The sequence below is a fragment of the Ambystoma mexicanum genome, chromosome 6q (assembly GCF_040938575.1).
Source record: "Ambystoma mexicanum isolate Mex_15411 chromosome 6q, UKY_AmexF1_1, whole genome shotgun sequence".
Classification (NCBI taxonomy): Eukaryota; Metazoa; Chordata; class Amphibia; order Caudata; family Ambystomatidae; genus Ambystoma; species Ambystoma mexicanum.
In genome coordinates this window covers 656,148,111-656,162,598 of record NC_090937.1, presented here as the reverse complement: position 1 = coordinate 656,162,598, position 14,488 = coordinate 656,148,111, and the positions used below count along the sequence as shown (strand labels likewise).

At 46.5% G+C, this 14,488-nt stretch overlaps 1 protein-coding gene across 11 annotated transcripts in view; it reads left to right on the top strand.

The window, feature by feature from the left end:
- Positions 1 to 14,488, top strand: part of BLTP1 (bridge-like lipid transfer protein family member 1) — a 2,946,455-nt gene that overhangs the window by 363,166 nt on the left and 2,568,801 nt on the right. For all 11 annotated transcript variants that reach the window (XM_069631149.1, XM_069631145.1, XM_069631146.1 and 8 more), the window contains exon 14: positions 957 to 1,074. In XM_069631149.1, the coding sequence (XP_069487250.1) occupies positions 957 to 1,074 (118 nt within the window). The remainder of the gene's footprint in view (positions 1 to 956; positions 1,075 to 14,488) is intronic.

Genomic DNA, 14,488 nt, shown 5'->3' with positions numbered 1-14,488 from the left:
CCTAAAGCCTTGGCTAACACATCCAGGAATACACGGAGCACCATGCTTGAGGGATTCCAGTAGATATTACAAAAAATCATCCCCCATTTCTGAGTGTAGCTTTGCATAGTTGTAACCCTTGTATATTCACTTCAGCAGAGACAATGTCCTAAAATTTTGAGTCTGCCAGATTTTTTCATTATTGTTCAGTCCATTGTAGCTCACAAGGCATTAAGACATTTATTTTTCTAATCATTTGTATTGTCTGACAACTCAGCTTTAATAGTTTGGCCTCATTCATGGTGAATTAACAGTCACCCTAGTTTGTGGCTACCAAGTGGCAAATTGCCAGACCATAACATACCTCTGTGCATTTTCATTTGTTTTTCTTTCTCTGCCGTTTTTATGGACAGTAGTTTAGGTGTTTCAAGTTCTTACATGCTTTGTTTTCTTGAACAACATCAAGTAACCTTCCAGTGATTTAATATTCGTAGTCCGTAAGAGTCAAATTAGAAAATTGACCCACACATGGCTTTCATGAATTCATTGAATATCATTGAAATCTCAAACACACGTGTGCACCTTACAAAATGGCATTATATATGCAAATGTAATAAACTGCAGTGCCATGTTTCAGTGAACATAACTGATAGAAAATCCATGGACTGTTTGGAAGGTTTCATCTTTCAGTATTCAGGCAATTGAAAACAATCTCAACAAGACCATGGACGCATTACAATTGTAAAGGGGGTTCAACTACTTTTGTTGGGAACATGAAAGCTTAGGTTAATTGATGTAAATGTTTCCTTTCCTTTCACCTTGTGCTACAGTTTGAAATAAACACATGTTAGACACAGAGCAGGCCTGTTCTGTGCCTCAACACGCCACATGAAATGACCGAATATTAAACCTTGTAATGTTTTAGAAATGTTTTGCGTTGATTCCCTGGGTCATCACTGACACTTCTTTCTTAACAGTTCCAGGTAAATTCAAGCTACCCCCGGATTTGGAACATGCCTCAAACGTGGCAGTGTGAGCTTGAAGTCTACAAAGCAACATACCACTTCATCTTTGCCCAAAAAAACTTCTTTACAGGTACTTTTCCTGAGACTTGCTTCTGTGTACTTTTTCTCAGTACAGAGAGTTCACTCCATGTTTCACAAGTAGGCAGTAGGCCACTGTAATATATAAATAAAAACACTCCTGTTGCAGATTGAAAGATGAGTAGTGGGGGAGATGGAGCACTTGAAAATAACGTATGCCAAACCACTAGGTTTGGCAATGCCTTTAAAAGAAAATAGTTTGCTACTTTCTAATACTAAATTGCCTTTCGTAGCAAGCAGATAAAAACAGCCCCCATGCAACACTGAGTTAGGCATGTGTTTTCAAGTCCTCAATATGCATAATGGCCAATTACCATAGTTTACTTGCTGTTTCATCCATCCAATAGATGCTAAAATGTGTTGGATAAGATTTTCATAGTAATGGTAAATCTTCCTGACCTGTGTCAACCCCAGAACTTTTTTGCTTTACTGGTGGATTTTGTTTGCTTATACCTCTGTGAGTGGGAACCTTTTTCCACACTCGCATAACCTTTTACTTTTTTTATGGGTGTCATGTTTTAGACTCTCCATAGTGCATTTTAAAAGTTATCCTCTTTGACAACTTTTTGGCAATATGTGCCTGTTGTTGCTGAGTTGCCCTATGGGCCCCCATTTTAACTTTCACTGCCTAACCTTGAGAGAACTACAGTTCCCAAGGGTAGAAAGGATCTTTGGATCCCTTTTACATTGTATTTGGTGAAACCAGCACACCCCACCTTATGGGGAGTGCTGGTGAGATACAATGTATCCCATTTTACACTAAAACTGTAACAATTCTGGTACAGGGTCAAGCTTGCCTTTAATGGCTGCTGGCAGTGATATCTTTTACTAATTCGGTGCACCTTTACCGTGGGCTGTGTTCACAGCTGCAGTAAAGGCACCCATGGGTGCTCATTTTAGCAAAATGGCCCCTGTCCTGTTATTTCACCAATTTAGTGTTTCTTGTCCTTCCTTCTTCCTTCCCCTGACATCCAGGGTGGGAAATTCCTTTGTGTGATTTTTATCTTTCGCGGGAATCCCCTGGATTTCAAGGTGGTGATGGGAGGGGTAGCCATAGCAAAATCGAAAAAGACCTACAAGGTGGGATTTTAGCTGATATACATGAAACGGAAAGGGAACTGGAAAAGGCATTGAAGGAGGGAGGTGCAGACATGGAACTGATACTGAAACTGCAGCAGAAATGTGCGGAGCAATGGGGAAGATTATGTAACCTCAACTATAAAAAATACATAGAGAAACAGCATGCAGGAGGGGATAAAACGGGGAGGCTTCTGGTGTGGCTATATAAGAGCGAAACTCCCAGACCCACAAGTAGAAAGATTGCGGGAGAAGATGGTAGTGTAGCTGACACCCAGGAAGGAGTTAATTAGGAGGTTGCAGAATATTATAAGGTACTATATGGGGATGAGGGGGGTAGTAGTCTTGGGGAGATCACGGAAACACTGGAGGACATAGGACTGCCTAGGATAAGTGTGGAGGAAAGAGAAGAGCTGGATGCACCGATTACCTTGGAGGAGCTGGAGGAAGTGGTGAGGCAGCTGCCCACCAGTAAGACCCCAGGGTCAGACGGGTTCCCGAGTGAATTTTACAAGGAATGGCCACCCCCAATGCTAGAAATGTTAAATGAAGCGTTTGAGTTTGGACGGCTGCCGGAGTCACTCAGAGAGGCGATCATAATACCGCTTCCCAAACCCAACAAGCCTGGGCATAGTTGTGGCTCCTACAGACCTCTGTCAATGTTGAACCAGGACAGCAAGATATTGACGACTGTCCTGGCAAACAGATTGCGCAGAGTTACTGGCAAACTAATACACCCTGATCAGACGGGCTATGTCCCGAATAGAAATATAACTCATAATCACAGACGACTCCATTGGGTGGTTGAGTTGGGGAGCAGGAACGAGGGCGAAATGGCAATTGTGTCCTTAGACGCGGTCAAGGCCTTTGATTCAGTCAAGTGGCCATGGCTGCTTGCCGCCTTAGCGAGCTACAGAATGGGGCCTGGATACATAAGGTGGGTAAAGATGTTATATAGTGAACCGTTAGCTAGGGTCAGAACAGGATCGGTGATATCTGACAGATGGGCAACTAAGAAGAGGCACCAGACAAGGGTGCCCATGGTCCCCAATGCTCTATATACTAGCCTTGGAGCCCTTAGCGATATACCTTAGGCAACAATATGACGAAATAGGTATCGAGGTGAGTGGAGAACGACACCTGATTTCTTTGTATGCCGATGACTTGCTGCTGTACCTGAGGTATCCGGAGGAAAATCTCCAGTACATACTAGAAGTGCTGGATAAATATGCGGGGCTGTCTGGCATAGCGGTGAATCCCCAAAAATCTAGTATATTCCGGCTAGGTAGTTACAAGGGAATCCCTATGGGGAGGTTACCAGTGCTACAAATACCATGGGCGGTTAGCACATTTAGGTATCTTGGGATAGACATGTACCACCCGTTGGAAGAGGAGCATAGATACAATACCGAAAGAGCCATTGACAGAATTGAGAAGTGCACAAAATTCTGGGAGAAGTTGCCCCTAGCAATGATGGGACGGGGGACGATGCTTAAGATCGTGGTCCTGCCCAGGCTCCTGCACTATTTTGGAAATATTCCATATCTGATACCCAAGACATTTTTCACCAAACTGAATAGCATGTGTTGGGATTTCCTTTGGCATGGTACCCGGAACAGAGTGGCATTATGGAAGCTGCAGAACTTTTACGAAAAAGGGGGAATAAAATTGCCCAATTATGAGGTATATTATGTTGCGAGCCAACTGCAATATATAGCTAAATGGCTCTCAGACAAACTGACCACCGAATCCAGGTTGTTTGGACATGATTGTGCCCCATTTTATCTGAAAGAAATGATCTGGCTGCCCAAGACAGAAATGGAAGGGCGTCCTAAAATGATGAAGCTTGGGTGGGAGATGTGGCGCCGAGCGTGCCAGATGATGGAAAACCCATACACATGCTCCCCGCAGGTGACACTAGTCGCAATGGCTGGGGGAGATGAGCAGTTGAGGATGATACTTAGGAACCACTGGGAGGCGGTGGGGGTGGTGACGATGGGGGATATTTGACAGGAGGGGACCATCACAGAGTTTGAAGTGCTGGGGGAAGAGATTGGGTTACACACGGGCCAGTATATTACATATCACAGGATGGTCCAGAGAATCAGGAGAACATGGCCTGAAACGGTACTGTAGGGAGAACCAGATGCTATTATAGACATGATATATGATATGACAGAAGGGGCATGAGATTTCCAGACTGTATGAGATGGTGATGTTCAAGGTTGGGATGTGGGAACGTGCACAAGAAGGTGTCAAGGAATGCAAGACTGAAACAGATACAGCTATATATCATGCATAGAGCATACATGACACCAGAAAGGATATCCAGGTTCAAGGATGATGGGAGACAAGCGTGTCCCAAATGTGATGAAGAAAAGGCTGGCATGGTGCACATGTTCTGGGCATGCCCAGTAATTGAGCGCTTCTGGGGGGAAGTAGCACAAAAACTCGAGGACAAGGGGGTCAGGATGATTGTAAATACAGCTTGGGCTTGCTTGCTGGGGGGGGGTTTCCCCAGATCGCAGAAACTTAAGCATGTTAGCAAATTGAAAGATCTAGCAAATGTGCTCGCAAAAAGGATTGCCATGGCATGGAAGACATGTCATAAACCACGGGTGGAGTTGTGGTGGAAGGATTTGCAGAAGTGGGCAGAGGCAGAAACCATGGTATGGCAAGAGGCGAGCACTGTAGGGGGAGAAGAGGAGGCGGGAAGCTTGATGGCACGGAGATCATTAATAGCGGAACTGTTTGGAACGGCACAAGACCTGACGTGGTCCATGGGGTGTGAAACCCTATCACGTGAGTCAGATAGAGTGCTTGGAACAAATAGGCTCGTAAGGGTGGGGGAGGAGGGAAAGCAGTGACCAGAATAACTCAATGAACATTTATATTGTTGATGCATACACTGCGTGTGTGGTTTGTATTGTTTTTGTTTGAATAAAATAATAAAAAAATAAAAAAAGGAAAAGCAGCTGAGATTATTGCCAGCAACCGGAGAGCCTGCTGTGTAACCTGAGCCTGCTGTAGCCTTTCTTTCCAATCGACCTGGGGACTCCGAAAATGACAACCCCGACCCAGAGCCTGGTGAGACCCACTAGGCTCAAGAAGACCTGCATTTTGAGCCATCCCACGCCGTGCTGCGACCTTGCGGGGCTGCAATACCCTCGGACCTCGAGCCCTTATGCATTGCATGGTCTTCCGAATTCTGAATCTCGCTGAAACTACATGAGCTTCCCGCTGGATCCCCAGAGGCACGAATCCTGTCCGAAAAGTCCCTTCACCAGAGTGCTGGAGCTTTGTAACAACGAGAATCCGACCAGCGATATTATGTCGTCTTCTGTGCTCTTGAAAAAGGTGCCAAATCCCCACAGCCGCATCCAGCCACGAGGAAAACCTTGCATAGAGCCTTCCCTGTTGATCCCTGCTGCAAAGTCCCTTCCAAGGTCCTGTTTCCAGTCACCATGACGAGGAATTCACCAACCAGATTTTTGGCTGCAGATCCTGAAGTCGTCCTGATGCAAAATCTTCTTCTGTGCTGAGGCACAGTGCTGGCTTGGGTATTTACTTACCTTAAATCTCGTTTGATACATGTGTAGTTTTGGGGTGTTTTCTGTGATTGGGAGGCCTCTTGTCCAGTTCACCCAGGCACACTGCTGGAATCCTCCTAGGTGGTCTTCTGTGAAGCCCCTGGACCCTCAACTAAAACTAAAGTAAAATACTTGCCTGTTTGAACAGTCTTACTTAGGAACTCTGACTTTTGCTACTTAAGAACCTATCCTGATACTGACTGTTGGACACCAGGCCCTAGTGCCCCCCCCTTCTGCCACTGACAACACTCATGCTTCAAGAATAAGGGAAATTCTTTTAAGGGATGGGGCCTTTTGCCTAGAAACGAGAATGGGTTTAGAAGTTACTTACTTGCAAAAGTATGACTGTTCCCCAACTAGGTCTTGCTTCCTCTGGCTTGCAGTTAGCCTGACCAGAATAAGTCTGCATTAGGTTTTAGCAACCTAGAATAACCTTGAGTCATAGAGTAACACTGGGTTTTGCTTTCCCTGTGCTGTTTCAGACAGCCACAAAAAACAGTCTCAGGTTTATACCTGCCCCAAGTTGCTGATAGATCCCTGAAAAAGTATATGGGTTTTACTTAACTTGAGCTAGCTGTGTGCCATCCTAAAATAAGTTGCAAGAGTTACTGCTTATCTCAACCTGTGTTTCACTGATCTCAAAAAGCACCTGTAATTGAATATTACATCCTTAGTTTTTACTCACCTAGTATAACTGTGTGTTTTCACAAAAGTAGCTATAGGTTTTTACTGTACCTAGAATAAGTGTTTCACTATTCACAAAACGTATATTGTCCAGTTGACTTATGTGATTTGCTGCTGAGCATCACGGTACAACTGGTAGGGTCTACTACCCTTGAATTACTGAATGTAATCTGGAAGCAACCATTGGATTTTACTCCCCAAGATGAGGTGTGACCTTTACTGAATGTGTATGAAAAGGATTGACCCACCTAGAACTACTGTTAGGCATTCCAAATAAAGATATATGCTTTGGTCGGTGTACCTTCAAGCATAGTGTTGTGTTTTTAGAATTGTGGTTATATATAATGTGATAGTACTTATTTCCCCCAAGATTTATCTGGGCCTACTTGTATTTAAATAAACCATTTATTTTTACAATACATAGGGCCTCATTACGAGTATGGCGGTAAGTGGTGAAATGTAGGTAACTGAGTTACCCCCAATTTTACCACTACACAAATCCAGCAAACCATCAAAGGTTTTATATCTCATTTATGTGCCTAAACATTACCTACCATAATAGAGGATGCTTCAGTTGTAATCTCCATCATGATAAACCTGGCATCCAGCTCAATATCTCTGTTACTCTGCCAAGTCTCTGTGGAGTAAAACTGGTCCTCCCCTGGATCTGGAACTATAACAATTGTAAATGTTCTTATTGTAGATTTTGCTTGCTATATTCCCACTCCTCTTTCCTAAATGGGCTTCTTGTAGCAGTATAAAATGAGCTTTCCACTTTGCTGTGCTTATCGTTTTTCTTTTATACAATATATCATTCCATGTAGCTTCGTAATATTCCAAGAGAGAATATGTAGTTACCTACTGTACCCCAACATACATTTAAAAGGTCATTACTAAGGTGCAACTCAAGTAGCAGGGCGAAAATCAGGGTGTTGTGCGTCACTTCACTCATGTAGGATACCAAACCTGCTGAGTCCAAAGCTTGATCGACTTTTAAGTAAAGGTTGAAAACCAAGAGAATATGTAGCGAGCAGTACAATTACAACTATTTTGTACTTATACGGAACACAAAACACACACAGCATGCCATAAAGAAACAAAAGGGCAATGGCATATTTCATTTCAGTCACTAAAAGTAGAACAGATATCATTGATCCCCGTTATATGCATATTTCACCTATACCTAAGTTAATGCTGGGCTAAGGGACGGTCCTTTTCCCCCATACCTCTTGAGTAATTGGAGAAATAATTTTTTGTTATCCCCTGAGCCTAACCTGATCCTTTTCTCCAGTATTGATGTATGTAATATCGAATGACGCCAGATAATGTCATCATGGGCCACAGTCATTTGTCCAACTCTGGCACCAGTCCCCATTCTCTGTACTGCTATTTTTCTTTTCTAATTTGCATGCATGTACAGATCACATTTTTTTGGGTAAACTTCTTTTTATCAAGCATTTGCAGTATATGTAATTAACAGTTTAGATGGCCTGTCAGCATGATACAAGGACCGGGCTAAGTATTGGCAGACCACACCCTTCCCTCTGCCCACCTCCCTCCCTCCCTCCCCGGCCATCCATATTAACAGTACTACTAAAGCTACTCCCACCACCACCCATAATTAACTGAGGAAGCACATTTATAACCATGAAGAAAATAATGAAAATAGAAATAATATACACACAATACAATATTGTTTGGCTGACTGTTTTCGGTTAAAGACCGTCCAGTAGAGCCTACAGGTTTGTTAATTTCCCATTTATCTGCATCTTGTTATGGGGAGAGCTCATGTTGGATATGATTAGGTTTGACTATGCTTGCAACCCTGCCGATAGAACCACTGCCAAATATGTGAGTGGTATATGGGGCCCTGATCGGGTTCCGCTTTATGTGTTGTAGGTGTCCAATATTTCCCTGACATTGTGTGCTTGGACGACCCTAACAAGAGGTCGAATTCCAGCTAACAAATCTTATATATCATCGTTAAGCGTGCTTGTTTAGTAGGGATTTTATTGGTTTTCCACTGCATGATTAATAGTTTTGTGTGCTGAGAATAGGATTGTGTGTGTCAGTTGCCTTACTATAGGGTCCATATGCCATTCTGCATCATCTGTACTGAACAACCTATGTCCGGGTGCCAAGTGGATAGATAAATTGGGGATGCAAGAAATCATCCTGTGGACTCTTTTCCTGTATGTCTGAGATGCTGGGGACCGAGCAAGGCCCAGGCGGTATAATTTGCTGGGAGTGTAGTACAGTCTCTGAATCATAGTATACTGAATTTCTCTGTTGCGGATATTGTGTGACGTTGAGGTGATGTTTTCTTTTTTTAAAACCTTTATTTAATTCTGACATGGCATTTAGACAATAAACAGACATAATATATTCGTACTTTTGGATATTTGGATGAACATTACTGACAAACAGTTTTGTTAATAAAGAAAATTCACAGTTATTCACTAATAGTCTATCTAGTTGTCTTCTTCGTATGAGCTTGATGTCTGAGCTTGTAAATATGATCTCAGTGGGGCCCATATGTCCTTGGGTCTGGAGTGTGGTTGTTCTCCTTGTACATACTACATCTCGCTTTCTTGCGTGATGGCCAGCTGTCTAAGCCACGTTTGGAGCGTGCGGGAGGAGGTAGATTTCCGGTTCAGGAGTATTAGTTTCTTGGCTATCGCTCCTGCCACTGCGAACAGTCTGCGTGTCTTAGTTGAAACCTTTCCGATGTCTCCAAATAAGTATTTTTGTGGGGTTGCCGGTATGTGGATCTTCAGTATGTCACTTATCTTCTCCGCCACATCTATCCAGAACTGGTGAATCGGAGGGCAGTTTAAACACATGTGGATTGCGTCTGCTTCGATTGCCCCGCATTTGGGGCATCTTGGTTGTTTAGTAGGATCAAATTTGGCCATTTTTCATGGGGTGATGTGCAATTGATTCAGGATTTTGTATTGGATTAGACGGAAGTTCGTGTTGATGGAGATGGCTTTAGTATACCTACAATAATGCGTCCATTGTTGTTCACTGATATGAATGTTAAGATCTTCCTCCCACTTGGTTCGCATTGTATATTTCGGAGACGCTGCTTCTGAACCCTTCCGTTGTAAGAATATATCTGCAAGGAATTTGTGTACCGGGGGTTCCGCCGGAAATGATAGCAAAATTGCTTTGCATGCCACTCTCAGTCGATGATACTGCAATGTTGGGATCAGGCCTTTACCTGTTCTCTCCTGTAGTTCTGACATAGTGATGAATTGTCCTTCGGGGAAAAGGTCCCCCAGTCTGGCTCCACGTTCCGGGTCCCAGCGGTTCTGTATGGTGGGATCTAAGGTTGGTTCGAGATCGTGGTATGCCCATAACTGGGTGTGTGGCCAGTAGGGCGTGTCGCATTAGACTTTTTAGGATCTGCATCCACGCTCGCACCGTGGTTGACACAGGGTCCGCACCTACCTTTTCTTCCTTGACCTTTGTAAATAGCCTACCCCGTAAGTCATTTGGGGCCGCAGCCAACTCCTCAGCGTGGATATGTGCATGTTGTCAGTGTCTTTGAACCAGAATCTGGCAAACTGGGCTTGTGCCGCGTAGTAGTAAAGCAAGTAGTCCGGTGCCGCTAGGTCCCCTGTGTCATCATGCTCGCACAACTTGGTGCAACTGGCTCTGGGTGTGTTTCCACCCCATATAAAGTGCGTGCTACTCCTCTGTGTATTGCTGCCACCACCGGGAATAGTTCCAGCATGGTAATGTTTTTGCACAGCCCCTTCCTGTCCCAATCCCTTGGCCAGTCGGCCCTGCACCATTCCTTTCCTAATATGTCCCCAAATCCCACCCGACCTGCCGCGTCGGTGAACTGCTGTAACTTTGCACACGCCGTCCAAGGGGACTGCCACAGGCATACCCTATTAAATTCTCTTAAAAAGGTGCGCCATACTCTTGAGATCCTCCCTCAAGCCCGCCCCAAGGCGTATCTTGTGCCACCCTTTGTCGTGCCTTCCTGTTGCCGCTGCCAGACGTCTCGCAAAAACCCTCCCAGCCGGTATGACCCTGGCGGCAAAATTGATGATTTCCGAGTTACGAGCGCATTGGATTTGTGCCAGCATTGTCCGTCCTTTATTTCAAACAGGAAAACAAGCCTCCAAGTCGCGCTAGGCTCGTTTGCTCCCCCGAAAATGAACATGTTTTTTCAGGACCTTGTGGCACCCAAGGACACGAACCCAGCTGTAAACATGATTCACCTCTTAATGACACGTGCGAAGCCTTTGTAAAATGCAAAGCTAACCTTCGCGCACCCTGTATTCGTTTGCTCTGCGAGGCTGGCCTTGCATAGCGCCTGCACACTCGTAGGACACACGCCCCGGAAGGCCTCTCCTTCCACAACATCTCTGCCCCTTACTCGCCAACTCACTGTCTGTATGTTTCCCGCCATATTATCTTTTTGAGCTGCATTGCCCATAATGCACTGCACGCTTTCTTCTTGCCCCCCCTAACCCCGTGCTTGAACATGACTTTGGTGCTCGCAATGTTTCGCCGCCCCCCTTGACCCTGCATGCGGACCTCACACAGACGCCCGCCCTGACCCTGTGCTTGCAACTGTGAATAACGTATTGCACCTGGCGCTACATTTGTGCGTGCAAACCCTTTCGCGTGCCCCCTTACGAGGTCCCAGCCCGTGTCGTAGAAACTCCCCCAAGCCATAAAAGTGGTGAACCTAGTGCGCCTTATTCCCGTCGTGCCCAACAGCATGTTGCTATCATCTATTATATAACGCGATCAAGCAGGGCATATGCATTGCATTTCTAAAACCACATTTCCCCCCATAGCTTAACTGCGCCAGTCACCCGGCATCCACATGGTGGCCATGTCCCACGCGCAAGGCATATATATTGTATTTCTAAAACCAACCTTCCCCCCCCATAGCTAACTGCGCCAGTCACCCGGCAAACACATGGTGGCCATATTACCGTGGCTGGCTTTATATAAACGAACCCTCCTCCCCCCCCTCAACTACCGTGAACCCACGCGCAGGGCATATACATTGCATTTCTAAAACCACCTTTCCCCCCATAGCTAACTGCGCCAGTCACCCGGCAAACACATGGTGGCCATGTCACACGCGCACGGCATCTACATTACATTTCTAAAAACCACCTTTCCCCCCATAGCTAACTGCGCCAGTCACCCGGCAAACACATGGTGGCCATATTACACGTGGGCTGGCTTTATATAAATGAACCCCCCCCCCTCCACTACCGTGAACCAGAGCTTGGATCACCCGACCTCCAACGGTCTCGCCGCTCACCATCACGGTCTTTCATTATTCTGTCTTATTTATGCTATTATTACAACAAGAAGGTATGCCCCTGTAATCTTATTTATATTATTATTGCAAATTAAATGTGTGCCCATGACTACTTATTTTCGCATGGCGTGCTGCCCTCAGCCGCCATTCTCCATGCCGCCCCGGCAACGCCAAAACCAACACCCAACAACAATTCAAAGACAATGCCAATACCCAAACCCAACAACGATTCAAACGCAATCTCAAGCAAGGGCGCTTCTACCCGCATATCTACAAGCCGCCTGCCCCCCTTACCCCCATATGACCAACATTACTAAATCAAACCCACAGAAATCTCCGGACCGCAGACCTCCCCAACACACGAGCACGCGCTGATGAGTCACGCACCAACAACGCGCGCCACCACGCAATAATGGCGGCACCCTGGTAACTCCCTCCCCGTGTCTGCATCATTCAAAACCGCCCACTTGCTGTGTACAAATCTATATTCCCGAACAGCCATTTGCACCCCTTTGTTTGTGCCCCAACTGCAACAAGAGCACCCTAGCACTCGGCCCCAATCGTCATTCTCTCACCCCGCCTTTTGGACCATTGTCCCTATCCAGCCGGTATGCCCGCGCGCGGCGACTGGAAAACCACCCTCCGTTTCCTTCTGATTATCGCTCCTGTTAAATCATACCCGAGTCCCTGCCACGCATGGCACCCCTGACTTCCGCCGACCCCCGGAACATGCCGAGTACACACCTCGCACCCCTCGACATTGGCTCTACTCCTGTACCCGCCACGTTCAACACTGAACGTGGGCACGGCCTCACCTTGCCTCCCCATGCAAACTCTCCAACTGTACTAGAACCAGCGGTGAACCGTGATTCATGATCACTGATTCTCTCCTCACCGGTGCCCTCAAAAGCCCGCCGCCCCCACGATGGCGACTTGGGAAACCACCATTGACCATCCCAATGCCCCGAGAACCGCTCGCCCCCATGTCCAACATGCAGGCACGCGCAATATCCCTAACTCTGACCCTTCCCTCAACCCAGAAAACCCCCCCCTTCGCCCTTCTCAAACATGTGGCGATCCTTAACCGTTCCCCCCACAACCTCTTGTTTCTGAGCCACTACACCCCACCCCTCACGACCATGCTACCCCCCACGATATTTCCATTCGGCGACCGCAAAACCTCCCACCACGGGCCACCATCCCTCGAACCATACCACTTTTCGACGTACCTTAAGTATGCCCGGCTGGAACCGAAACCCGCTGCGAAAGGAACTCCCGAAATCAACAAGTCTTCAACTCCTGGACCACGCTTGGAACCGACCGCGATGCCGATGACGCCCGTGGCGCAGGATGCATGCGGATTCTCCAACAAAACCACGATCCGGGGAGGCAGGAAACCGAGGGAGAATGTACTAGTGTCTACAAAAGCCTGTGCACTAAGGGGCGGCGCCCGCCATGCCACCTTCGCTGGCGCGTTCGCCCGCCATTCCTTCACTGGGTTTAAATTGATGACCTGCTGTTTCTTCCAATCTGCCCCTGTTAATTACTTCCCAGAGGGGCCCTTTGTCAGGGGGGTAATTTGGCTGGCCTTGTTACCTCATTTTGTGAGCACCTGCGGCTTGTTGCGATATCCGGCACCCGCCTGGGCTTCCCAGGCAGCTTCTGTTGGACAGCTTGGTGCTGTATGCGCCGATCAGTGGGTGCAGTGGGGGGTAGGAGGTGTTCCGCCCTGTTGCCTCCCCTGGCGTGGGTGCCTTACCATTCCAGTTGATTACACGTTCTAGGAATGGGGTGCGCGGAATGTTGAAAGGAGCCTGATGCGTCCCGTGTAGCTGCGTATATGCAGGCTTTTGGGCTGGCCGGGAGCGCTATGTGCGGGCGGATGTGCCTTACTCGCCCCCGCAGTCGATTGTCCGCTCTTGGTTCCGCACCACTTCTCGTTCCGGTTCGGAGTTGAGGGGACCCGTCAGACCTGCTTCATCTTCTGGATCGTCCGACGTTGATGCTCCTACTCAGCATTCCACATCCGAGCCGCCATCGCCTCTCAGTGCGTTGGTGCTGCGTTTCCGTTTTGCCGAGCAGCTGGGTGATCAGTAACGACTCCGGTCTGCTCCCTGTATCTTGGGTTTGCCATTTTCAGCATTCCCCATGAAAACCACGCAAGCTAAAAAAATTTATTTAGCGCTAATACGCCCGTCTTCTGTAGAGATCTAACACCAGACCCACCATCTTGCTCGGGCTCTCGAGCGCCCACCCTTTAATTTTATTACATTTATTTTTTTTACTTTTCCAGAGCATGTCCTTCTTTCGGTTACCTTGACACTGAATATAGATTGAAAGTGATAACAGAAATGCTTTTCTTAATGCGTAGCTTACTCCATCCCCAGTTATTGTCCAGACAGGGCTTCTAGAAATTTCCATTCCATGAGATATCCGACACCCTCCATTTTGTTCCAAGTAAACCCATTCTTGGGGCATTTCACTTCACTAACCTTTCTGTGCGGGCTTTAGAAAACTGGACGTATTTTCCTTATGCTCAGTTTCTTTACAGCTTTGAACTGGGCCTGTCACAGCACCCTATTCAAGGATTACCTTTGCCACATCTGATGTTTCGCAGGTGCATAGTTTCGGCCTCGAGAGCAGGTGAGGGTGTCCAACTTGAGAGGAAGTCCTACTCCAAAGCCGTTCAGATCACATTATTAATAAAGTACACTGAAGGTTAAAATTAATAACTAGATTTTACTAGAAATTGATTT